Here is a 24969-nt window from a genome sequence, read left to right as displayed (position 1 = left end):
AAAATTAATGTTCTGAGCTTCCTCAGCTTTTCTTAGACTTGGTACATTAGAGAAGTATAGGCCTCTGAGAATGGTGTTACCCAAGAGGTTCCTTTCTCTTTGGTCTACACAGTTGACCATATTCTTGGCTGCCTTTTGCACACTGGCTGATCTTAACTCTCCAAGAAAGAGTGAGAGAAAATCATATGTTAAGTGATATTTGGTTTAGATGAGGAACCCTAGAAAGCAAAACTCACTTTCCTGTTACCTCATTGAAGGATGTTCTTTTAGCTTCCAGATGACAGCAACAACAAATGTTTTGCTTTTAAGTACCTGATAAACTCAAAACTTAAAATCTCTCATTGTCTCATATCATAAGGTTTATAAAGTTGATACTTATAATCCCCAAGAGAAGCCCAGTTTCATTTGATTTTAAAGCTCATTTATTTCCTCCCATCATTAAAAAGTTTTTTTTTTTTTCAGTTAAAGACTCACAAAAGATAATGCAGTTTCCCTTTTAAGAGAGGAAAGGATTTCTCCAAATTCTATTCTAAACAAATAACAGTAGCCACACCCTCCCCAGTCATCAGGCCACAGGTTCAAACTGGTCTAGCTTACTATTTCCAGCTAAACACCTCTGTCTGTAATCCGGCAGCTTCCCAGATTAGTCCAGATCTGGATTCAGCCAAGTTAGAATCCACTTATGTAAGAGGAACACAAAATTATAAAACTCAAGATTTCACGTTTCCTTCTTTTCCTTTCTTCAAAGACATCATGGAAACTGACTGTGGTGATGTCTGCCTTTAAGTTGAGCACTTGAGAGACAAAGGCATGACCACCACTGCCCAGCAAGAATTCTATTAAAACTATAATAGTGGAACATAAACCCCTATGTAAGCCTATTGTGTATACATTTGTGTGTTTTCATACACATATACATGTGTATTTATGTATGCATACATATTTTATATACGCTGAAAGAACCTATATCACATTATATCCTTTTTTCTTTCTTTTTTTTTTTACTTTTTTTTTTTTTTGACACAGAATTTCTCTGTATAACCCTTGCAGCCTTAGAACTAGCTTTATAGACCAGGATGGTCTCAAACTCAGAGATCTGCCTGCCTCTGCCTCCCAAGTGTAGTCTGACAGCTTTACCCTAGAAGAGACTTACTATACCAGCTTGCAAGAGACAAAGCACATGTTAGAGTTGCTGGAAAAATGTTCTCATGTGCTCAGTTTATTTACTGATACCCAAATTTTTTACCCTACTTGCACAACTTTTTAAAAACCAAAAGTGCTTAGAGACATCTTATCTATTGTGAAGTGTATGGAATTTGTTAGAAGACAGTTGTCTTGTGAGTGTCCTGGCACCTTAAGGAGAACCAGATTTTGTGGTCAACCAGTCTATAGGTCAATTACTCCCTGGGTGCTGTGGGAAAAAAATGTGATCAAGATCTCTCTCAAAATGCCAGTGTACAAGGAACATGCTTCAACATTTTCTGCCTGACTGGTGGACAACTGATTCAAGTGGTCCATGCTCCTTGTGACTACGCCAAGCATGTCTTCTGTTTTACTGGTGACGTCTATGCTCAGGAAAGGGAAGCCTTTGGGTCCTTCTTTCAGAACTTTGAAACTGGATTCAGAAAGATATCTTTCCTGTTCATGTGCCTAAGAATCTATCAGGAGAAAATCCCTGAAGCCACCAGCCACAAATTCAGATAAATGACCAGCAAGATGTCTCAGCAGGCAAAAGACAAAGCTTAATAACTTAAATTCAGTCCCTAAAATCCACAGTGGAAGAAACCATCAGACTCCCACAAGCTGTTCTCTGATGCTATACTTGTGCTGAGGCATGCAATCGATTTGTTTAGGCTGGCTGGTTAATGAGCTCTGGTCTCCCCTGGTCTCCCTGCCTCCCCATTGTTGGTGTTATAGATGCTATCAGCAGCTCATGGATTTTATTTTGGCACTGAGGTTCAGAACTCAAATCCTCTTGCAACAGAAACCTTACCGGCTTAGTCACCTCCTGTTTTCAGGTTAGTTTTTATTTTATTTTTTTTATTTTGGTGGAGGTTTGGTTGTCATTTATTTAGGAATGTTTTGTTTTGTTCTTGAGACAGAGTCAGGCCATGTAGCCTCCGTTGGCCTTGAACTCATCATCCACCTGATTCACCATCCTGAGTGCTAGCCTCACTCAAGCTACACTGAGCCAGCGGCAGTTCACAGCACAACTCCAGGATCTTCATAGCCTTCACAAGGTAAAGTGCCCTACGAGAATGCAAACGCCTTCATCCTCCCTAGTGGCCAGATGATGGGCAACCTCCTTCCATGTTTTTTTGGTATTACTCAAATTGCAGCCGGAAGCACATATAGAAAAGTAAGTATACAGAGGGAGTTTGTTGAATAAAAGAAAAAAAAAGCATGTCACACACTAGATAAACAATGTTATATAAAAGCAAAATCTTCCTGCAAATGTAAATTCCTTGACCACATCTTAAAGACTGAATCGAAGTCTCCCCACAAAGGTTGAGCTCAAATGCTTCCTGTGATTCTGATATCCTAAAAATCTGGATGGCATCAGAACCATGGAACACCTGCTGAAAGGGGCTGCTAGCAGGGAGCAGAACCAGCCTCAGAGGGAGAAGTGTGTTACAGTCAGCAAAGCTGGAAGGAGCTGGAGATCTGAGGAGTGCTTTGACATAAGACTTGGAGATGTGTTCTGGAGTTCATCCAGCTGGTTCTTGGTCTTGCATGGGTACACTGTTTCCTCATGATGCAACCCTTCCTCCCTTTGGAAAGACAATGCATATTCTGTGCCAATGCATGTTGGAAGTATGTGATCTGCTTTTTAAATTTTGATTTTACAGAGGTTACAGTTAAGAGATTGTCTTGAGTTTCCCAAGAGGCTTTTAACTTTCATCTTTAAAACAGTATTGAGATTGTGATGCACTATGGGGGATTTTTGAAGTTGGACTAAACAAATTCTGCATTATTACGTAGCCACTAGTCCATGGGGGACAGGGAGAGAGGAATGTTGTGGTTTGAATGAAAATGGTCCCCATAGGATCAATAGAGTGGTACTATTTGAAAGGATTAGGAGGTCTGGTCTTGCTTGAGAAAGTGTGTCACTGAGGCTGGGCTTTGAAGTTTCAAAAAATCCCATCGCAAACCCAGAGTCTCTTCCTTCCTGCTGTCTGCCAGCCTCTATACGCACCATGCCTGCCTGTGTAAAACCGTGCTCTCCTCCGTGGACTAAGCCTCTCAAACTTTAAGCACATCCCAATTAAATGCTTTCTTCTATAGGAGTTGCTGTGGCCATGGTGTCTCTTCACAGCAATACAACACTAAGACACACATACACCTGAAAATAGACAAATATAAAAGTTAAAAAATTTGCAAGTATTACTTCTGGGTGTGCTGTCCAGTAGCAAACCACTCATCTACATCATACATGAAGCCCTGGTTTTGTGCCCGAGGGCTATAGGAACAAAATTTACAAGTATTGCATGAACTGTCCATGTCGTCTTTATTGTTCATGTTAGCAAAAATAAATACTACTGAGTCTGACTAAATTTCTCCGTTCACACCTTTTCATCTGTGAAATTTTTTATGCCATACTATCTATGGAGGTATACAAACAGATACATAAATCAAGCATTTACTGATCAAAAACATAAAGAAATTTATCTTAAAATAATTTTTGAATACATGTACTGTCACCATTCATTAAAAGTGAAAGTAAATTTGCATACTGTCTTAGTTAGGGTTTCTATTGCTGTGAAGAGACACCATGATCACAGCTACTCTTATAAAAGAAAACATTTCATTAAGGTTGAGTAAGGGCTGGGGTGGTTGCATCCTAGCACCTAGGAGGCAGAGGCAGGAGGATCTTTGTGAGTTCAAGGCCAGCCCAGTCTAAAAATCGAGTCCAGGACAGCCAGGGCTATTACACAGAGAAACCCTGTCTTGAAAAACCATAATAATAATAATAATAATAATAATAATAATAATAATAATAATAATTAGGGCTAGCTTACAGTTCAGAGGTTTAGTCCATCATTTTCATGACTGGAAGTATGGTGTCATGCAGACAGACATGGTGCTGGAGAAGGAGCTGAGAGTTCTACATCTGGGTCCTGAGGCAGTAGGAAGAGAGAGAGAGAGAGAGAGAGAGAGAGACATTGAGCCCGACTTGAGCATTTGAAACCTTAAAGTCCACACCTAATGACACACTTTCACCAACAAAACCACACTTACTCCAATAAGGCCACACCCTAATTGTGCCACTCCCTATGAGCCTATGGGGCCATTTTCATTCCAACCACCACACATGCTAATAGGATCTATCTGCATGTTTCTTTTTGTATAAAGAATGAAATCATAGATACTGCAGGACAGAGAACATCTTCCACATTTTTCACAGTTTGAAAAATTTTGACCTCATAACCATCAATGCAAAGAATGCTGATTTGCACTAATATGTAGGGGAAAACTGGCGGAAGTGTGTTTAGAGTAATTTCAGAAATTGTTGGAGATCCTAACCCAAAATTAGTTGAGTTGTCCTCTGACTTCCGCCTATGCTCCTTAGGATGAAGCCAGCCCCACCCAGCACGTACACACAAAATAAGTAAATAAAATGTAATAAAAGAATTTGGATCCATGGATCAGTGGTTAAGAGTGTTGGCTGTTCTTCCAGAGGACCTAGGTTCTGTTCTCAGCATCCATGTGGTGGCTCACGGCCTTCTGTACCTACCGTTCCGGGGATCCGATGCCCTTCTTTTGCCTTTTCGACACGCATGCATGCAGTGCACAGACATACACTCAAGCAAGACAGCCCTACGTATAAAATATTATGTAATTTATTTCATGTAAAAAAATTAATGTGTGGTGGTGCACGCCTGTAATCCCAGCACTCAGGGAGGCAGAGGGAGGCAGATCTCTGTGAGTTCGAGGCCACCCTGGTCTATGAAGAAAGTCCAGGACAGCAGAAGGCTACACAGAGAAACCCTGTCTTGAAAAATCAAAAAGAAAAAGAAAACAGAAAGAAAGAGTTAATGTAATAATAATAATTAAAAAAAACAAAAAATAAAATAAAACCAGGGCTGGAGAGAGGGTTCAGAGGTTCAGCAATTAAGTACTATTGTTCTGGCACAGGACCCAGGTTCAGTCTCTAGCACCCATGGATGCCTCACTACCAACCGCAACTCCAACTCCAGAGGTTCCAACACCCTCTTCTAGCTTTCTTGTGTGCTGCACACACATAATACACATATACACATGCAGGCAAAAGACATACATATAAAATATAAATAACAATAATAATAATTTAAATCAGCATTAAAGTTTAAAGCTGTCTCCCTACCAGCAAATAATGGGAGGACCATTTTCCTGCGCAGAGAACTCCCTGCGTTTCTCTTTGCTTGTGGCATTGATAGTTGAATCCAGGGCTCCCTGAACCATACATACCTCAGACATTTTTTTTTTGTAATTGTTGTTGTTGATACAGGGTCGTCCTAAGATGCCCATGTTGGTTTTAAACTTGTGGCCCTGAGTAGCAGGGATTACTGTCCTGCTGCACTATCCAGAGGACTGCAATTAAGTGTAATATTTATTTCACCTGAACCATTTTTTTTGAGACAGGGTTTCTCTGTGTAGCCCTGGCTGTCCTGGACTCACTTTGTACACCAGGTTAGCCTCAAACTCATAGAGCTCCGCCTGCCTCTGCCTCCCTGAGTGCTGAGATTACAGGCGTGTGCCACCACTCCCAGCTTCCTAAACCATCTTCATAATCAAAGATGTCAAGTTTTTCTGTGAATAGAGATGATAATGATTTGTGTGGAGCACTGGAATGAGAAATAGTGAAGATAACAGAAAACAAGTCACATGGGGGAAAAGGCACCTTGCTGTCCTTGCTCCTCAGTGAAACGCCACATAAGCTATCACATGGCAGAAGCAATAACTTTTTTCTAAAAATAGCTAAGAAGCCACTCCAGAAAAATTTGCTACTGTAACTCTGACAACACTGACCAGATAATGTTCCATTTCAGTGCAAAGGAGCCAGGAATGTGGTCATGTTATATTTTAAACCTCTGGAAACTTGAAGTTAAACTTTGTGTGTGTGATAATTAGAGATTACCTGTGATCCCTGTGTTGTAAGAAATACCACAGGGAGATCAGGAGTTCTCTTTATGAGGTTTTCTCAAAAAGCAGTATCTTGGAAGACTGGAGTGGGCTATTAGAACCAGAGTGTTGACATTGACCCAGTCAGGACACAGAACAGTTTGTGGAAACCTTTGGAACAAGTAGATCACCTTAGTAAGCAACTAGCACATTCCTGAAGGCCAGAAACATTCCTTTACATTCCAAAATGTCTAAGTGAAGGCTTAGAAGATTTTATCACCGTGGGGATTTCACAGTGCCAAAGAGACAGCTAGCAGGGTTGCAGGGAATATTTGCTTAACCTTTCTTCTCTTATTTCCCCCAGAAGGCTCAGGCAATTGATAACTTGTTGTAAATCAACCTGAGAGCAATGAGCTTTGAAAGCAGAGCTGGAGCTGAGAGGTACTGGTCCACTCCTTTAAGCCCAGCACTCAGAAGGCAGAGGAAGGTAGATGCCTGTGGGTTCCTGGCCAGCCTGGTCTACAAAGTGAGTCCAGGACAGCCAGGGCTACACAGGGAAACCTTATCTCAAAAACAAACAAACATACAGACCATACAAAAACCAAAAGAAAGAGGATTTGGACATGCTTATACTCCAAGGCATTGCAGGTCACAAATCGCCTTGCTGAGCAAGCCTCCTACAGTAAGTAGAAAGTGTATTCGGAGACTCGGATTTTCCCACATCCACGCCATTCGTTTCAAAGAATTCCATGTAAGGAATTCTTGGTGGCTCAAGAGTGGCCCGAATGTATTTGTTTCTCTGTGGCCTGTTTAGATTTTTCAGTCTTTTAATTCAAATCAAGATTTTGTGCATGGCCAAGCATGTTAAATTTGGTCCCTGGGATCCACACGGTGGAAGGATAGAACCAACTGCAAGTTATCCTCTGACCTTCACATTCACCCCCCCCCCTCTCTCTCTCTCTCTCTCACACCCCATTTTAATACTTTTTGTTTGGTTAGTTTTTGTTTTTTTTTTTTTTGAGACAGAGTTTCTGTATTCCTGGCTGTCCTGGAATTCATTATATAGACTAGGCTGGCCTCATACTTATAGAGATCCTCCTGCTTCTGCCTCCTGAGTGCTGGGATTAAAGGCGTGAGCCACCATACCCAGGCTGTAAAAATAATAATAAACATATCACTATATATTGTTGCAGGATATGTGATCACACTATGAACCCTGAGATTTTGTTACTTCCTGGAAAAGCCTGTTTCTAGTTGCGGTGTGGCTCATCCTTAGCACACACCTTAAATCAAGAGCTTTCTATTTGAATATTGTAAACAGATTAAAATAAAGTCAACCATAGGTCAAGAGGCAGAGCAAGCAACCAGTTGACAGGAAGTGAACATAGGATTATTAAGAAAAAAACCATAGAAAGGAAGAGAAAGTCAAGAAGATGAATAGAGACACATATGAAGTAGGAGGGAGGGACATTCACTTTGAGGAGTCTCGTTTGAGATGGTGTAGAAGAAGGGGGCATTCTTTTTCAGGTGTCAGCTGAGGAGGAAGGTCAACTGTGTGCTTTCTCGTCCTCTGAGCTAGCAAGCTTCCACCCCAGCACCTGGTTCCGGAGTCTTTATTGGCAAAAATCAAACAATTGATATTTTGTTAAAACAATAATATATTAAATAATAAATATAATAGTTATTATTTTGATTTTTTGAGGCAGGGTTTCCTTGTGTAGTCCTGGCTGTCCTGGAACTTGCTATATAGACCAGGCTGGCCACAAACTCAGAGATCCACCTGCCTCTGCCTCCTGAGTGCTGGGACTAAAGGTGTGTGTCACCACACTTGGCTCGGTACTAATTATTTTGAGGCTAGGTTTCCTTCAGCGTATTCTAATTATCGGACAGATTCTTTGGATTTTGTGTTTTTGTTTTTTGAGATAGGATCTTGTCATGCTGCTTGGTATAAACTCAAATTCATATATAGCCCAAGTTGGCCTTAAACTAGTAGTAATCCTTCTGCCTCAGCCTCTCAAGTACTGGAGTCACAGGAGTGGGCCAAAATCCATGGCTTTGTCAGTGTTTTACTGCAACCTTTGAGAGTGCTGCAGGTTGTTTTGGACACAAATGCCCAGAGTCTTAGGCAAATATCTGAGGAAACAGACAAAAGAGAGCCCTTTCCCATAAGAACAGGTTAATCGTAGTGAAAAATTATAACCCACCCCCAAATAAACTCTTAATGAATCTGAAAGGGAAATCTCCCCTGCAAGCGGGAGAGGTCACATGACCTAAAAGGCCATAAGGAGATGATGATACATAGAGAAGTAGGTAAAACAGCTTGTCTACTGCACGTGTGCAATGTGTACTTACCTGGACAGCGAGTACAGAGGGAAGCCGTTGTGCCTGTGTGGAAGCAGCACCTGTCAATAAAAAGCTAATGGCCCATAGCCGAGGCAGGAAATAGGAGGCGAGGTCTAGGAAGCATCAGGAGAAGAGAACTGAAGCCAGGCGAGGATAAAAAAAAAAAAAAAAAAAAAAAATCCAAGTGTGATGGGGATTTGGGCTAGAAGGAAGCTGGACTAGCTTGGTGGTTTAGTGTGGAGTAATAATTGCTCAGTATTGTGCTTAAGGTTAATTAAATAAATCATAGTTTCCCTGTGTTGTTATATTTCCCTGTGCTGCCATACTAATTTTGCATTTATATCCATATTAATAACATTTTACATACAAAAGCTTTCGGAAAAAAGAAAAACAACAATCTAATGCTAGGGGCAAATGCGCACTAACTAGCTCAGAGTGTGTTTGGGATTAGTTGTTTCTGTTGCTGGTGTCTGAAGATAGCGTTCCTTTCCTAAAATGACGCTTTACGTCCTTAGCCATTCAAAAAGGGAGATGTGACAGTGTAGAAAGGGTCACTTAAGCCACTTCCTCCTCTTGCTATGATGTGGATGTTTTCTCAAGTTGGCAGTGTCCTCTCTGGCTCAATCCCTAACGTCACTCACACACATTTGGGGAAGTTTTCTGAGCTCCCTCTGCCTGTGCTGCAGGTGTACAGTGATCAGAGAGGAACGAGGTGACTGTGGGTTTCAAATTCCTGCTGTCTTAGGGAGAGGAATAACCAGCATAGCAAGGTTTTCTCTTGTGTTTACTTCTATCACAGAGTTCAAGCTCTCCCATCACAAGAATTTCAACTTCACACAACAAAGGAATTCAGTAAATACGTTCAGAGAACGGGAAGTTCAACTTTCCAGTCCCCATGTCATGTGACCCAAATAACTTTAAAAACCCTCAGCAGCAATGTAAAACACAGAGGGAAAAAATGAAAGACTTCCAGATTGAAGAGAGATAGCTAAAAGATAAAAGAGTTTTTTTTGTTTTTGTTTTTTTTTTTTTCAAGACAATGTTTCTCTGTGTAGCTTTGGCTGTCCTGGACTCCCTTTGTAGACCAGGCTAGACTCACAGAAATCCACCTGCCTCTGCCTCCCCAAGTGTTGGGATTACAGGTGTGTGCCACCTTGCCCAGCTTCAAGAGTTTTGTTTTCTTCTTAAAGCTGAAAACCCAGGAAAAAAGGACAAAATAATTGGCGAGGAGGGGCTGGAGAGAAGGGTCAGCAATCGAAATGCTGCTTTTGCAGAAGACTGGACTTGGGTTCCCAACCCCCACCTAACCCCCCCCCCCACACACACACACAGACACACATGCAGGTAGTTAGGTATTGGGGTTTTTGTTTGTTTGTTTTTAATGGCGGTGTGTGGGGGGGTCTCTCTTATGTAATCCCAGCTGGATCCAGACTGGCTCCAAGCTGACTGGATAGCTAATGATGAGCTCCTGCTACTTCTGCTAGGATGACAGGCAGGTGCTACCAGGTCTATTTTTCTAAGATAATACTCTTGCAACAATTCTAAGAGTAACATCCAGCACTTTTCTTCTTTTTAACCACCAGCCCAGTTCTACTTTCCTCTCCAGAAATACTAGCGATGCATCCTACTGTTTCTCTATACAAATATAAATAAGCCGTGTCTTTTAATATTATATACACGATATACTATACATTCTTGCCATTTTTTCCCACTGCACAAAATGTTTGGGAAGTTTTTTGTTTTGTTTTGAGACAAGGTCTCACTGAGTAGCCCAACCTGGCCTGAACTTGCAGCAATCCTCCTGCCTCAGCCTCTCAACTGCTGGGATTATAGGCAACCATGTTTAGCCTTTTTTGGAAATTCTCTCTACATCTTCCTCCCATGAGTTTAGTAGTGAACTTAAAGTACTTTAAAAAAAAAAAAAGTCAGACAGCCATACATAGGGACCAGACACTAGCTCCTTCAGCTCGTGCTTTGTGTGTGTGTTGAATGCATGTGTGTGGTTTTGTTGTTGTGGTTGATCGTTTGGGTGACAGGGCCTTCTGTAGTGGCAGCTGGATGACCTTGAAGTCTTGACCCTCTTTACCTCTATCACCAGAGTGCTAGGATTATAGGCATTCACCACCTAGTCCCATTGTGCTCTGTTCTAGTGGGTGAACCCACGCACTCATGGGTGCTACTAGGCTACATCCACAACTAGTACTTTAAAGACAACAAACACCATAGCTATTTATTGAACAGCCACTAAAAAGGGAGGGAAAAAAAAAAAACCTTTAACTTTTTCCTTACAATGCACACCCCCCCCCCCAGCTTCTCTTCTGTTCAGTTTGTTTGTATAAAACAGGCCTAACCACCTTTTCAATATAATTGTAGCTTGAAGGCAAGGTCAAGTATTAGCCAAATGTGACAGTGCATGCCTGCTGTGGTGGTTTGAAAGAGAAACTCCCACAACGGCTCAGACGTTCAAATCCTGGTCCACAGTTAGTGTTGATGTTAAGGTGGTTTTAGGAGGTGTGTCCTTGCTCAAGGAAGTATGTCACTTGGGTGGGCTTTGAGGTTCAAAGCCACAGGCGATTCCCAGTTCACTCTCTCCGCTTTGTGCTTTTCAGTGAGCCCTCCGCTTCTGCTCCACCCGCTATGGCTGCTGCTTGCTGCCATACTTTCCCACCACAATGGATTCCTAACCCTCTCAGTAAACTCAAATTCTTCTTCTGTAAGTTGCCTTGATCATGGTTTTTCATCATAGCAATAGAAAAGTAACAAATACACTCGATTTACAATCACTTGGGAGCCAGAGGCAGGAGGATTAAGAGTTCAAGCTAAGATACATAGCTCAAAACCAGCTTGGGCTACTTGAGACCCTATAGAAAAAAACAGAACCAGGTGGTGGTGGCACATGCCTTTAATCCCAGCATTTGGGAGGCAGAGGCAGGGAGATCTTTGTGAGTTCCAGGACAGTCAAGGCTACACAGAGAAACCATGTCTCAAAAAACAAACAAACAAAACCTGCCCCCTCCAATCAGCCATTCATTTTTGCTTTCACTTAAGCCAAATCACTTTTTCATCCAAGTACTTACTAGAGTTAGTGTGAACTGGCATTAATAGGTGACAGTATTTCAAACCAGGAGCCAAACCCTCTGTTCACTAAACCAAACTGCTCTCTGCTGTACTAAACCAAATCCTTTCTTCTCATTCCCCACACGATTTCCATCATCTTTCTCTAGGTCCTGCACAGGGCTCACAGTTTTGGCTGCCTCGGGTTATTTCTAACTTTGTAAGGCTCTTGACCCTTGAAAAGGTCTCACCCTGACCCTAGAATGACCCTTCCACTTTCCAGTCTAGTAAATTCTGGGTCTTCTCAGAGCTCCCCAGGGATCTCCACTGTCTGGATTTCTAGTGATGGCTTGTGAAAACTTCTCTAGGGAAACCAAGCCTGGGGGCTTAAGGAGATCTCCTACTCACTAGACCCATGCAGAGGGGTAGGTGTTCCATTTTCCCACCAAAGGGGGCGTTGGACAAGATGGGCAGGCGGCCAATTTCCTCCTCTCAAAGATAGGCGGCGCTCCCCGGCGGGAGCGTGACGTCATCTCTGTGCGTCGGGGGGCGGGATGCGCTTGACGCCATCTCCGTGCGCCCGGCTGGGGGGGGCCGCTGGGTGTGGGGCGGCTCCGGGGCCGGGGATGGCGGCGGCCGCGGCGGCGGCGGCGGCTCCGGGACGAGCGGGAGGAGTCCTGGGAGCTCCGTGAGATGGGCCGGTGAGTGGGGCCTGGAGCGGTGGCCGCTGGGCTGGTCTGAGGCCAAGCAGGCCTGGGTTCGGAGCTCCGGTGGAAGGGCCCCCTAGAAGCCCGTTGCCCCTGCGGGCCAAGCGCCCCCCAAACAGCGGGCAGAGAGAGCGAAAGAGGCCGTGCCTAGCCCTCTAGATGCTGCTTTCCCGCCTGGCCCGGAAGGCGGCTTCAGGCCCTGATATCCCAGCGGTGTTGTCCCTTCGGGCCAGGATGTCCGAGTTTTCAGGGCGGGAAGGGCCCCCCAAACAAGGAAGCGTCGCCAGCCGGGCCTGGTCCCAGCCCGACGTCCGACCCCCTACTCCCTAAACGTAGAATCCCCCAGTTCAAGCCTTACCCCTTTCGGAACAGGGATTGAGAGATCATCCAAAGCCATTGCCCCTGGTGTCTCTACGAGGCGGCTCCCTTTTTGTGGGGCGCACCTTTTCCCCCTCCGTGAATTCGGGTCTCTCTCAGTGAAGAGGAGCTGCGTTCTCGGCTCTGTTGGCAGGTCTCTGGAATGGTTCTCTTGCCCCTTAGCTCAGCTGGGTTCACAAGTTGTGTCATTTCCCATGAGAAATTCTCTGAAGCTGCTCCGTACACCCACACCCAGGTTTCAGATTCTGAAATGTTTTGCCTTGTCGGAACCTGGTGCGCTGTCTTGACTGTCTTCTTTGCCTCTTTCCGTCCTTTCATTATCTTGTGTTTGCTAACTCCTCAGTGACCCAAAGACAGGTTTTCTTAGTTGTCTTGGCTACAGAGGGCACGCACCGTTTGGGGGATTAAGAAAATGAAAGAAAGCTGAGTGCTTTCAATTAAACTTTTGGTAAAGAATGAATGCATGACTGGTATCCACTTTGTGATTTTTTTATAGCATTAGAAATTTATTTTTGCACATTTCCATCTTTTGTGTACTCTTGAACCATGCCAGTCTTGGGTCAGAGTTGCTTTCACTTGGCTCGAGCTTGCAATATTCTGTGTGACTTTGACAGAACAGGCAGCAGTTTCTCAGTACTAGTCAATACTGCTAACTCCGTGCTCAGTTGCTAAGAGACTTTGTTGGCTGCGTTTTTTGTGTATGTTTTGTTGTTTTCCTTTGAGACGGAGTCTTATGGAGCCCAGGCTGACTTTTGACTTGCTATATAGTTGAATGTAGTTGATGATTACCTTGAATTTACGATTCTCTTCTTTCTACTTCAAAAGTAGTAGTAGGCTTGCGAGTGTCCGCCGTCGTGTCCAATCTGTGTGGTGCTGGGGATCAAACCTAGGGCTTGATGCTTGCTAGGCAGGCACTTTACCTACTGAACTGCATCCGGAACCTTAAAAACCCATGTTTTTTAAATTATTGATGTTTATGGCAAATGTAGATTCATATATTGCTAGCTTAGTAATAGTTTTGTTCCCATTGTCAGCTACATAGAATCAAAGTGGTGTTTTCATTTTCTTTCACCTCTCTTTCAGTACTTAGTGTGAAGTTGTCACTTTAGAAAGTTTTACATGTGTGCATGCACAGGCACTTGTGAATTGTGCACACACACTTGCCCTTTTAATTTTACTTAGCAAATCTGTTAATATGGCTTTCGCTCTGAGTAACTCCCTCTTGACCTCTTTTTCTGCCCCAGAAACATAAATAATTGTTCCTTTTCCTCTAGTGCCAGTTTTCTTATTTAAATAATCTCTACATTTGTGTATTCATAGGTCCTTAATAAAGGTGAAACTCCTGCTTCTCATTGTTCACATGCAAACAGTATTAAGTCTCCTATTTTAATTGTGAATTTAAATTTGGTTTGGAAGTGGGTATAATCATTGGGAATAAGGAAGAGAATGATAAAGAAATTTGATACATGGAAGCCAGGCAGTGGTGGCTAAAGTCTTTAATCCAGCGCTCAAAGGCAAAGTGAGTTTGAGGCCAACCTGATCTACAGAGTGAGTTCCAAGACTGCCAGGGGCTATACAGAGAAACCCTGTCTTGAAAAACAAACAATAAAAAAAGAAATTTGATATATAGAAATTTCTTTCCAGGAATATTTCACAAAAATTAAAGCATAAGAGATTTTTCCCCCTTTTTGTTTATTGTTTTGTTTTTAATTGTGTGTGGAGGCCAGAGGCCAGCTTTCAGGAGTTTTTCTCAGCAGCTTGGGTCCCAGGAATGGGTCTCAGGTCATTGGGTTTGGCAGCAAGTACATTTGCCTGCTGAGCCGTTTCACTAGCCTCAGATTTTTCTTTTTTTTTTTCCCTCTTCAGTTTCCCGAGCATTCTAGGTAACTGCATTACTACCTCTTGGGTTGAGAATGAAGCAAGAACTCATGGACTTTAATGATTCTATCTATCTATCTATCTATCTATCTATCTATCTATCTATCTACCTATCTGCTTATTTATGGTGGCTTTGGAATTGCCTTTCATGATGACCCTGAGGAAGGTGAGAGAGGTCTGACTCCTGCTTACCTCCTCCTTATGTCTTTTAGGCTCCCAAGCCAGAGGGGAGGACACTTACCACAGCAGCTCAGAAGCACCACCAGAAGCTCAGGTAATAGAAGCACTTTGCAGTCCTTGTTGTAGAAAAAAACACCTGACACATGATAGTAGAAAAATTATTGTCAAAGTTCACATACATTGAAATGTTCATACGAAAAAGATGCTCTCTTTTTCTTTGTTTGCTTTTTTAAAAGGTTCTCATTTAGCTCACACTGGCCTTTAATTTCATTATGTGGCTAAGGGTGACCTGAAACTTCTGAACTCTTGCCTCCATTTCCCAAGTGCTGGGATTTTATTCATGTGCCATCACAGCAGCCTTAAAAGGAAGCTTTTTGATAGTGGATAAAAGTGATTACAGAAGACGTCGTACACTTTTAATCCCAGTACTTGGGAGGCAGAGGCAGGAGGACCTCTGTGAGTTTGAGGCCACCCTGATGTACAGAACGAGTTTCAGGACAGCCAGAGCTATACAGAGAAACCCTGTCTCAGAAAAAGAAGAAAAAAAAAGTGATTACAGAAATTGACAGTAATAAAGGGGAGAGAAAGCTTTCTTCTGAATCATATAGTCTTAAAATAGTAAATAAACATATGTGTATGGACAAACAAAGCCAGAATGTTATGATTTAATACTTAGAGCAGACCTACAATGGATGAGGAGCCGTGGGCAGAAGAAACAAAGATGAAAAAAAGAAGGCAAATTGAAGGTGATCTGTGAGAAAAGTCTTTTAGACCAGAGAACAGGAAGTCTGTGTGAGGTCACAGTTGTTTGGTTGGTCGGGTGGAGGAGAAACAAGCTATAGAGCAAGCTGATATAATCACTTTTCTCATGGGATCCGAATTGGAATTTAAAGTTTCGTAGAACAACAACAATTTAAAAAAAAAAAAAAACACATTTCATTATACATTTCTGGAACAACTTTTCATAATAACAAAGAGACAAGAAAACCTCAGCACTCAGTAACATGACTTTAGCCAGTCTTGGGGTTAGAAGCAATGGGAGCAGGTGAGATCATAACCCAAATTAAGCTGGAGTAAGGACGCAAGAATGAGGTCATACATTTAGGGAAAGAAGATGGCACATTAGACTGTGATAGCAAAAGGAGAAATGGAGAAAAGAGCCAGCAGCAAAGATGTGTGTTCAAAGCCTCACTCAAGGGAGGAGCCTGAGAAGAGTTAAGGGCCTCATGAAAAGCATAACTAACCCAGAAGTTGATAGTGAGAGATTATGGAGCCTTTAGGTCATTTATGTATCTTGAATGTTCATCCTCATAGCTCTTTGTGGATTTTTTTGACTGTTTTTTTTTCTTGTCTTAGGCTAACAGGTGAAGAGACAGCCTCCATTTCTGCTGTTTCTTTTTTTTTTTCTTATTATTATTCTCATTAGTTACATTTTTTTTTCTTTTCTGCTGTTTCTTCATTCCCCCTTTTTTTGCCACTCTCCTTCCTTCTTTCTTTTTGGGTGCAATTCTTGATATTTTGTTTGACTTGATTTTCTAGGTCACTTTCTTTGCCTCTGGTTTATTCCCTGGCAGATGTGGGCACCCCAGCCAGCAGCAGAGAGGTGTGCAGGGAGCCACAGAGAAGTCCCTTCTGATGCCCGAAGGAGCAGGCAAGCCCCATCCAGGCCCCAGCAACACCACACAGCAATATGAAACCTGTTCATGAGAGGAGTCAGGAATGCCTTCCACCAAAGAAACGAGACCTCCCTGTGACCAGCGAGGATATGGGGAGAACCACCAGCTGCTCCACAAACCACACACCCTCCAGTGATGCCCCTGAATGGTCCCGAGGGGTTGTGGTCGCTGGTCAGAGCCAGACAGGAGCCAGAGTCAGCCTCGGGGGTGATGGAACTGAGGCCATCACTGGTCTGACAGTAGATCAGTATGGCATGCTGTATAAGGTGGCTGTGCCACCTGCCACCTTCTCACCAACTGGCCTCCCATCTGTTGTGAACATGAGCCCCTTACCCACCACATTTAATGTAGCGTCTTCACTGATTCAACATCCAGGAATCCATTATCCCCCAGTCCACTATGCTCAGCTCCCATCCACCTCACTGCAGTTTATTGGCTCTCCTTATAGCCTTCCTTATGCTGTGCCACCTAATTTCCTACCCAGTCCTCTCCTTTCTCCTTCTGCCAGCCTTGCTACCACTCACCTTCCACACTTTGTGCCATATGCCTCACTCCTAGCAGAAGAAGCTACTCCTCCCCCGCAGGCTGCATCCCCAGCCCCGTCATTCAACAAGTCCTCTGCTGCCACCTCCCCACCCGGCCAGGTGCCACATCACCCGAACACTCAACCACTGGATCTTGCTCCAGGCCGGATGCCCATTTATTATCAAATGTCTAGGCTACCTGCTGGATATACCTTGCATGAAACTCCAACAGCAGGTGCCAGCCCCATTCTTACCCCTCAGGAGGGCCAGCCTGCTCTGGAAGCAGCTGCTGCCAATGGACAGAGACAGCGAGAACGAAGTGTAAGGCGAGAAAGTGAAGCCCTTGACTCCATCAGCAGCAAGGGTGAAAGCCAAGGACTGGTGCCGGTGGTAGAATGCGTGGTGGATGGACAGTTGTTTTCAGGTTCTCAGACTCCGCGAGTGGAGGTGGCAGCACCAGCACGCAGAGGGACCCCAGACACCGACCTTGAGGTCCAGCGTGTAGTTGGCGCTTTAGCTTCTCAGGACTATCGTGTGGTGGCAGCTCAGAGGAAAGATGAATCTAGCCCTCTTAACCTATCCCATCATACCCTTGACCATCAGGGTGAGGGACGAGGGTCAGCCAGGAATCCTACAGAACTGGTGGAAAAAAATCAGGCCCGTGTGTTGTACCCTCAGTCCCATCAGGAACCAGTAAAACACAGACCTTTACCCAAAGCAGTGGTTGTAGCCAATGGCAACCTGGTGCCCACTGGAACTGACCCTAGCCTGCTGCCTGTGGGCTCGGAGATCCTGGTGGCATCAAGTCTGGACATGCAGGCCAGAGCCACCTTCCCAGACAAGGAGCCAACGCCACCTCCTGTTACCTCCTCCCACTTGCCCTCCCATTTCATGAAAGGCGCCATTATTCAACTGGCTACAGGGGAGCTGAAGCGGGTAGAGGACCTCCAAACCCAGGATTTTGTGCGCAGTGCCGAAGTGAGTGGGGGGCTGAAGATTGACTCTAGCACAGTCGTGGACATTCAGGAGAGCCAATGGCCTGGATTTGTTATGCTGCATTTCGTGGTTGGTGAACAGCAGAGCAAAGTGAGCATTGAGGTGCCCCCCGAGCACCCCTTTTTTGTATATGGCCAGGGTTGGTCCTCCTGCAGCCCTGGGCGGACTGCACAACTCTTCTCCCTGCCCTGCCATCGGCTACAGGTTGGAGATGTCTGCATCTCTATCAGTTTACAGAGCTTGAACAGTAACTCAGTTTCTCAGGCCGGCTGTGCTCCCCCAGGCCAGCTGGGTATGCCCCGAGAAAGGCCTGAGAGGACGGTCTTGGGGCCCAGAGACCTATGTGACAGCGAGGGGAAGAACCAGCCTTCAGGAGAGGGATCCCGGGTGGGAGAGCCCTCCCAGCCTGAGCCTGGTGCTCAGGCCTGCTGGCCAGCCCCAAGCTTCCAAAGATACAGCATGCAAGGGGAGGAGGCCCGGGCTGCTCTGCTCCGTCCCTCCTTCATTCCACAGGAGGTAAAGCTGTCCATCGAAGGGCGTTCCAATGCAGGAAAATGAACCTCCTTCCCAGCCCAGGACTGGGGCTTCATCCCCAGAGGTGAGCCTCACCGTGAGCAGTCAGAGCATTTGCACATGCCAAGCAGAGAATGGCTCTCTTGGCAGTGAGATTCAGAGGAAATAGGAGGCATAAAGACAGCCTCCCGAAGCAGGATCTGTTGCTCATTACCCTGTGGCATCCTTTCAGGACAGCCCTAGAGGGTGCTGAAATGAGGAAGAGCAGGCTTGGAGCAAGAGACGGTGGGAGTGCACATAGGATAAGAAACATTCCAAAATCAGGGCCTCCCTGTTTTTTCCTACTCATCCCTGGCTCCTGCAAGGGAAAGTACAGGCTTTGGGAGCAGGTGGCAGAGGGAGGGAGCAAAGAGAGAGCCAAAAATGATGATCCACAGCTTATAGTAGCAGTAAAACTGTTTTCTTTCTTTTTTCTTTTCTCCCCACCCCTTTGGTGGGAGGGTAGGAGGCCCAATGGTTGAAAATAAGAGGGTTCCCACCCAGAACTCTTCTTGTGAAAGACGTGCACTTTAAAGGGTGATTTTGTTACAGAAGTTTATGGCTGGGGTTGGGTTTGGGGAGCACCATGATCTACAGAACTCTGCTTGATCCTTTGCTTCTGCCTGTTCCCATCTCACCTCGCCATCTCTTTAAGGCTTTCTAGCAGTTTAGGGGCCAAAAGAGAGAGAAGCCCCTTCAGGGTTGAGAATGAAGGACTGCCCTGCCAGAAACCCAGTCAGGGGGCTTTAGGGAAAAGACTGCTAGATGATGGACTTGAGGCAAGGCTTTTGAAAGGCGGCTAGCCTAAACTCCCACTTAACGTGTCAGGCCTGCGTTGACATTTCCCTGAGTCTCTAGTAGTAACTTTGGAAAGACCTGGAGGACCTTTCCCCTCGGCACCTCCACTCCTCCATTGTCTGTCTATGTTGTGCCTAAGTGCCTGCGCTGCCCCCCTTCTGCTGCCCTGACCTCTGCATGGTGTTTTGACCTGGGCCTCACGTGTAGCTGCACTGCCTTTGTCCACTAAGACCTCTAGTTTTTGGTGTATAAGGGTCTCTGGTTTCCCTATGAGCTATAATTTTTATATTTAGAAATTAAATCATGTCCTCATCCACTGGCAGCAATATAGTGAAGAAACAAGAAAGAAACCATGCCCTTTGCTGGGCATTTCCCATCTCAAATCCACTGCTTCTCTTAGCGTTTCAGCCTCTCTAAGCTGTCCCTTCCACCATCAGCTCTGAAAGTCTAGAACAGTCCTTTTAACATCTTAACAGATCTTTCCTTGTATGGTGGTGGATTCTTCTACAGAAAGTATTTTCTATCTCAGTTGTATTTGCTGCCATCTGTCTTATGCCCACATTTTCCCTACAACTTGTCAGTCCAAGTGTCATCTTGGACTGTAGGATTCATTGGGTATTAGGATTTAGGCTCTCCCCATCAACTTTCAGGTAGTTTGAGCATTTGGGAGGAGGTTTAAAGGGGAGGTGATTTTTAGACTCTTGAAGGCAACTCAGGGTATTTTTCACCCAGCTCTCTAGTTAGACTTCTAGGGTATGATTGAGGTGTTCCCTTCATAGATAGACTTGGACCAGCCAAGGCCTGGCCTGTCATCAGGAGTCCCACACTTCTGAGGTATGAGCAAAACTTAAGGCAAGTCTTGTGATCTTTCTTTCACTTCCTCCCCAGCTGCCAAATGGGGATAAATAATCTTACCTACCTCCTGGGGGGAGGGAAAGTTCTGAGAATGGAATCATTCTTAGTGTTCAGGTGCTAAGGGTTGTTCTCTTTGGGAACAGAGTGACAGAAACTGACTAGTTTGCTACAAGCTCTACATTGTGTCATACCTTGAGAGCAGATTCCTGATTAGTGACCTCTTAGGGCGGCATTCAAAGGAAGCTGCTTAATTTGACCGCAAGTACTTCAGTCTGGTCTAGGTCAGAGTCAAACACCAACCTTGTGCTGCATTGGAGATCATGTCCTATTCTACTCTTGCCCCCATTCTCTGATTGCTGCTTCTCTGGCTTGTTTCCTACAAGTGGGGGCCTGTGGGCTTGAGTCTGGAGGAATTCTCTCAGATGAGAGCCTTGGGAGAAGGCCTCGCCTCTTCGACAGTTTCATGAGCAACTCATTCCTAGGGATTATTGCATGCATGGGTTTCTGACAAGTACCCCTCCTCAGAAGGTTCATCACGGGAATTTAGTAACATATGGTAGATGCTCAAGAAGTGTCTACCCGGTATACCACTGAGCTTCTTCCTCATGGGGCAGACATATAATGTTGAAGTCAAATCACTTTGCACTTGGGCTATATGTAGTTTTCCAGCCTGGCAATGCTCGCTTAATCCTGGAAAAGAAAACTGGGCACTGACCTTTCTTCTGTGGTTTGTTTCTAGCCCTGTCTGGTAAATTAACAACAGCAACTCCCTTGATGTGGTTCCACGTATATGTGACTTGGAGTTTGCTGAGAGCTACCTTTTCAGAAGTGTGTACCCCTAGAAAAGAAGCTCTGCGCTCTCGTGCTTGTCAGAGCTTTAGTAGTGCTTACTCTGAGTATGTAAGAGACACCAGTGAGTTTTAGAGTGAGCATTTCAGCGGTCAGCTGTCTGCTTTTGGGGACTGGGCAGTTTTGACAAAGACCAGCTTGTTTTGTTCTCCCAGAACTTAGAGAAAGAACTGCTATCTGAAACTGAACAGAAATACCTATGCCAATTTAGAAGAGTGGGAACTTGGTAAAGGATGATTAGTAATCTAAGATTTAGATCATGCTTATCAAGGCAGAAAGTGGGGAAGGGACTTGTGCCCTCAGAGCTGAGAGTATATACCAAGAAGAGCTAGGACTGACCCCCATACTTGTATGGTCCCATTTGGTCCTAATACCATGGACTTTGCTCTTTGCTGCTTTGCCACTGCTGTTGTCTGCTTGCTATCCTGCCTGTTGCCCATTATAGCTCCTGTCCTTCATGTCTTTGGCCATGTAGATTAAATCAGGCACCCTGTTTATTCTTACCTGTGTTCTGCCAGTGTTGCTGCAGTCATGTTAAATAGGAAGGTCTGAATGCTGTTGATGGGCTGGTAGATCTGGAAGGATGTGGCTTCAGTGCTCTCAAAAATTTGCTTGCCTTTGAGAGATAAACAAGCAGGTCCTATTAGAGGTTTTTCTCTCTTTTTTTATGGTACTTTATACCTATCCTGTTTCAGAGCAAGAGGAACCATATTAGGGCTGGAACCAGCATCCCAGTGGCATTCATCTAGCCCCAGATTCTGGGGTGGGGTTGCGTGTTTGAAGTTTGGCTGAAATGGCTCCCCTGGTTGGGTTTAATTTTATTTTTACCAGTGGGTATGGTAGGCATTCTAAGAACAGGATGGTAGCATAATTTAAACCTCCATTGAGTAGGCATAGTGAAGAGTTGAGTTGTTACAGTGGCATGAGCTGAAGATGGACATTGGGAAAGATAACCAGGTTAATTGAATTGGCCATGGGAGATTAGGCCACAGTCTTAGAAGCAAGTAAGACAAAGGCCATGTTTTAGAGATGTGTTGACCTTCTAGGACTAAGTTTACTAAACTACACTGAACCTTTTTGTACTTTCTAGATCAGAAAAATTGTACACTACGGTTGAAGAGCGGAATACTATGGATGGATGTTGTTAGCCCTTGCTTGAAAGCCTTCACTTTCTAGCTTCCCCAGGGCAGGAAAGGTCTCCCACATTATGCAATAATAAAATAAGCATCTGGGTCTTTGCAGCTGTCAGTTTTGTTTTGTTTTGTTTTTCAACTCTAGGATCCACCTTTGGACCAAGGTCTAAGCCCAGGATGACACTGGCCCTTGATGCTAGAGTTGGCTGCATTCTCTCCTTACCTGCAGACTATGCACAGTTCCTGGGGCAGAAGGAGAGGTGGTGTGGCTTGCCCTGCTGAGCCTCCTCAGCAGGAATAATAGTAATAAATGCACTTTTCACACTAAAGGTTTCTTTGTTAGTTCTGTTAAGCCTAGATCTTTCCCTAGTAGATTGCAAATTCAACAGTCTGTGTGATCCCAAAGCCATTCCACTGCAAATGCCTGGCAGTAAAGATGGCCCCAGACTGGGTTCCTGCCTGCTGTGTGTTGGCGGTAGCCCATGTGCCTTTATCTAATGTCAGACTTGCAAACGTTTAGTCTGTCTTTATGTTAGGGGTCTTCGGTACTTCAGAGAGAGAACTGGTAACAGTGGTTTTCTGCCCACCCCACCCCTGCCAGGGGCTTTCCATGTAGTTGTAAACGGTGAGGGTTGGCGAGCTGCTGGTATTGCTGAAGGCAGGGTGGACCCCTCACTTGCTTCATAGTGCACTCATTGAGTTGGATTGGGGAAGAGACTGACTGTACTCACGGCTAACTTGAAGTATTAAAATACGGCTGTCCTCTACACACTTCCTATTTTCCTAGTCACACAGGATCCCTGTAGCCAAAACAGTATATGTTCCAGCTGCAGAGAGCAGACTGCTCTCAGCTTGCACAGCACCTTAGGGGAGGGGAGAGTATACGGATAGGTAATGGGGTGGAGAAAGGAGGCGAAATTTGTCATCCAGGTGGCTTTAGGGTCCTAAGTAGGAAAGGATGACACTGGGGAGGTCTGGAAGGATCTGGTTTTTGTAGGAGTTCCTGTAGATAAATTACTGATCCCCCAACCATTATCCCCAGTATGTAATGGCTGAATTAATATGTAATCAACCGCATTGTATCTAAAGCCTTAGAACTAGTCAGGTGCTCCTCCCACCCAGTACCGTTTCTTACCCTCTAATCCTACCTGATCTTTAACAAAGCATTAATAATTCTAAGGATAATCTCTATTTTGTTGTGCTTTTTTGTAACTGTTTTAAATAAATCAATTTGTACTGTATATTTGTACTTTTGTGAGATCCTTTTTGCTGTTTTACCATTTTAAGTCTCTGTACTTGGCTACACACAGATTGTATTTTTATTGTTAATGCTCTTCTTATGGATACCTGCATTTAACTTGTGGACTATGTAAACACAATATATATCAATATCTATATATCTATATATCAATCTATATAAACTACTAGCTTTTCCTTTTGGTGTTTGCGCCTTTTTCCTATCTGTCTGATGGGTGGCCATTGGGTGGGAGGTGGCAGCACTTTGGAGCAAAGATAGTGCAGGGCATTGGTAAACACTGGTAAAGTGGGAGTTACCTGAACCATGGTCTGCTCCCGCTGGTGTGGATTTCAGAGTCCGGGAAACCTGTGGACTAAGGTGGTCAATCATTAGAAGCCTTAGATGTCCTAACTGCTGGCCTTTCCACGAGGTCCTTTACTCTGGCATACTGCCACACATTGCTGAGGTCACCCCAATTATAGCCACTGCTTCCAGCTTAGAAAGCTCACCGCTGTAAGTGGTGAGACACTCAAGCACATTTATTTACCAGGTCCTACAACTACCATAAGCGCTTTATCAGTCGTCTGTCAATAGTATTACCACCATTTTGTGACAGGAATTGAGTAACTAATGGAAGTTACACAGTAATGGGACAGTGGGTTTTTGAGAGAGGGTCTCTCTACCTAATGCTGGCTGTCCTGAAATTCACTAATGTAGACCGGGCTATCCTCAGACTCTCAGAGACCTACCTGTCCCTGCCTCCCAAATGCTGGGATAAAGGATGGGCATTACCACAGCTGGCTTGTTCTATGGTTTTTGCAATGGTGGGGAACAAGGCTGGAGGCTCTAGCATGTTTGGCAAACATCCAGTGAGCTGGGGTTTCAAAATCACACATCTAATTCTTGAGTTTGTACTAATTCAGAATATTGTAGAGATGAGATAATCCATCTAAAGTATACAAGATGTTCCTTGGGACACAGTATATCCGGTCATTTGGAATATTCCAAATAGGACTTCAGTATGGAACTCTGTGAAAAGCATTTGGATCAAGTAAGTACTTACTCTCTTTTCAATGTAATTTTTTTTTTTTTCTCCATTGAGACGGTTTCTGGTTTCTGTGTAGCCGACTGCCCTGGAACTTGTTGACCAGGTTAGCCTTGAACTGACACAAGATTTACCTGCCTCTGCCTCCCAAGTGCTGGGATCAAAGGTGTGCACCACCAAACTTCAGTGTAATTTTTTGTTGTTTTTAGGTTTTCAGACAGGGTTTTTCTGTGTAGCCTTGGCTGTCCTGAACTTGTTTTGTAGACTGTTTTGTTGTTTTGTAGGCTGGCCTCGAACTCAGAGATCTGCCTGCCTCCACCTCCTGAGTGTCAATGTGATTCTTAAAGAGGTTTTTGTTTTTTCAGCTGGCTAGGCAGGACTTAACTGGGAGTTATTTGACCTTTTTGAAAAGTCTTAGACCTACAAAGGTGGGAGAGGAGTCTGAATAGCCCTGTTACATTGGAAGAGATCCACATTCCTGGCAACAAATTAACTAGGGTATATCCTTCTAGACCCCAGGATCTGTAAATATCCAAACTTTGCATAAGCTTTGAGACAGCTAAGGAAAGGTCTGTGTTTATTCCTATACCAGCACAGACACAGAAGTGAGTGGCTCTTGTCCTCTCCAGATCTTGGCAGCCACACTGCAAGAGTGAGTTGTT

General features: G+C 44.4%; 1 protein-coding gene and 1 long non-coding RNA gene across 7 annotated transcripts; one reads left to right on the top strand and one right to left on the bottom strand.

Annotated features, from left to right (window-relative positions):
* Positions 1-747: 747 nt before the first annotated feature.
* On the bottom strand, positions 748-12698 carry LOC129686928 (uncharacterized). Of its 3 annotated transcripts, none has more exons than XR_008721714.1 (3): positions 12565-12698; positions 4020-4118; positions 748-3343 (listed from the first exon to the last, which is right to left on the bottom strand). It is a non-coding gene; the product is annotated as an uncharacterized LOC129686928 (long non-coding RNA). The 3 variants fall into 3 exon arrangements; XR_008721715.1 differs by lacking the exon at positions 12565-12698 and adding an exon at positions 11908-11967; XR_008721713.1 differs by lacking the exon at positions 12565-12698 and adding an exon at positions 8455-8500.
* On the top strand, positions 12095-23459 carry Atxn1l (ataxin 1 like). 4 transcript variants are annotated; one of them, XM_055621102.1, is made up of 4 exons: positions 12101-12200; positions 14675-14736; positions 16217-18436; positions 22171-23459. In XM_055621102.1, the coding sequence occupies exon 3, from the start codon at positions 16333-16335 to the stop codon at positions 18394-18396; it is 2064 nt and encodes a 687-aa protein (XP_055477077.1). In that variant the 5' UTR covers positions 12101-12200; positions 14675-14736; positions 16217-16332; the 3' UTR covers positions 18397-18436; positions 22171-23459. The 4 variants fall into 4 exon arrangements, with proteins under 4 accessions (XP_055477074.1, XP_055477077.1, XP_055477076.1 ...); XM_055621101.1 differs by having other exon boundaries at positions 21983-23459; XM_055621099.1 differs by having other exon boundaries at positions 12095-12200; positions 16217-23459.
* The last annotated feature ends 1510 nt before the right edge of the window (positions 23460-24969 follow it).

This window comes from Psammomys obesus, unplaced genomic scaffold (genome assembly GCF_907164565.1).
Source record: "Psammomys obesus unplaced genomic scaffold, mPsaObe1.curated_primary_1811, whole genome shotgun sequence".
Taxonomy (NCBI): domain Eukaryota; kingdom Metazoa; phylum Chordata; class Mammalia; order Rodentia; family Muridae; genus Psammomys; species Psammomys obesus.
This window is presented reverse-complemented; position numbering and strand designations above follow the sequence as displayed.

Coding starts and splice junctions, on each gene's coding strand:
- Atxn1l (XM_055621099.1), top strand. CDS start 16,333: ATGAAACCTGTTCATGAGAGGAGTCAGGAATGCCTTCCACCAAAGAAA.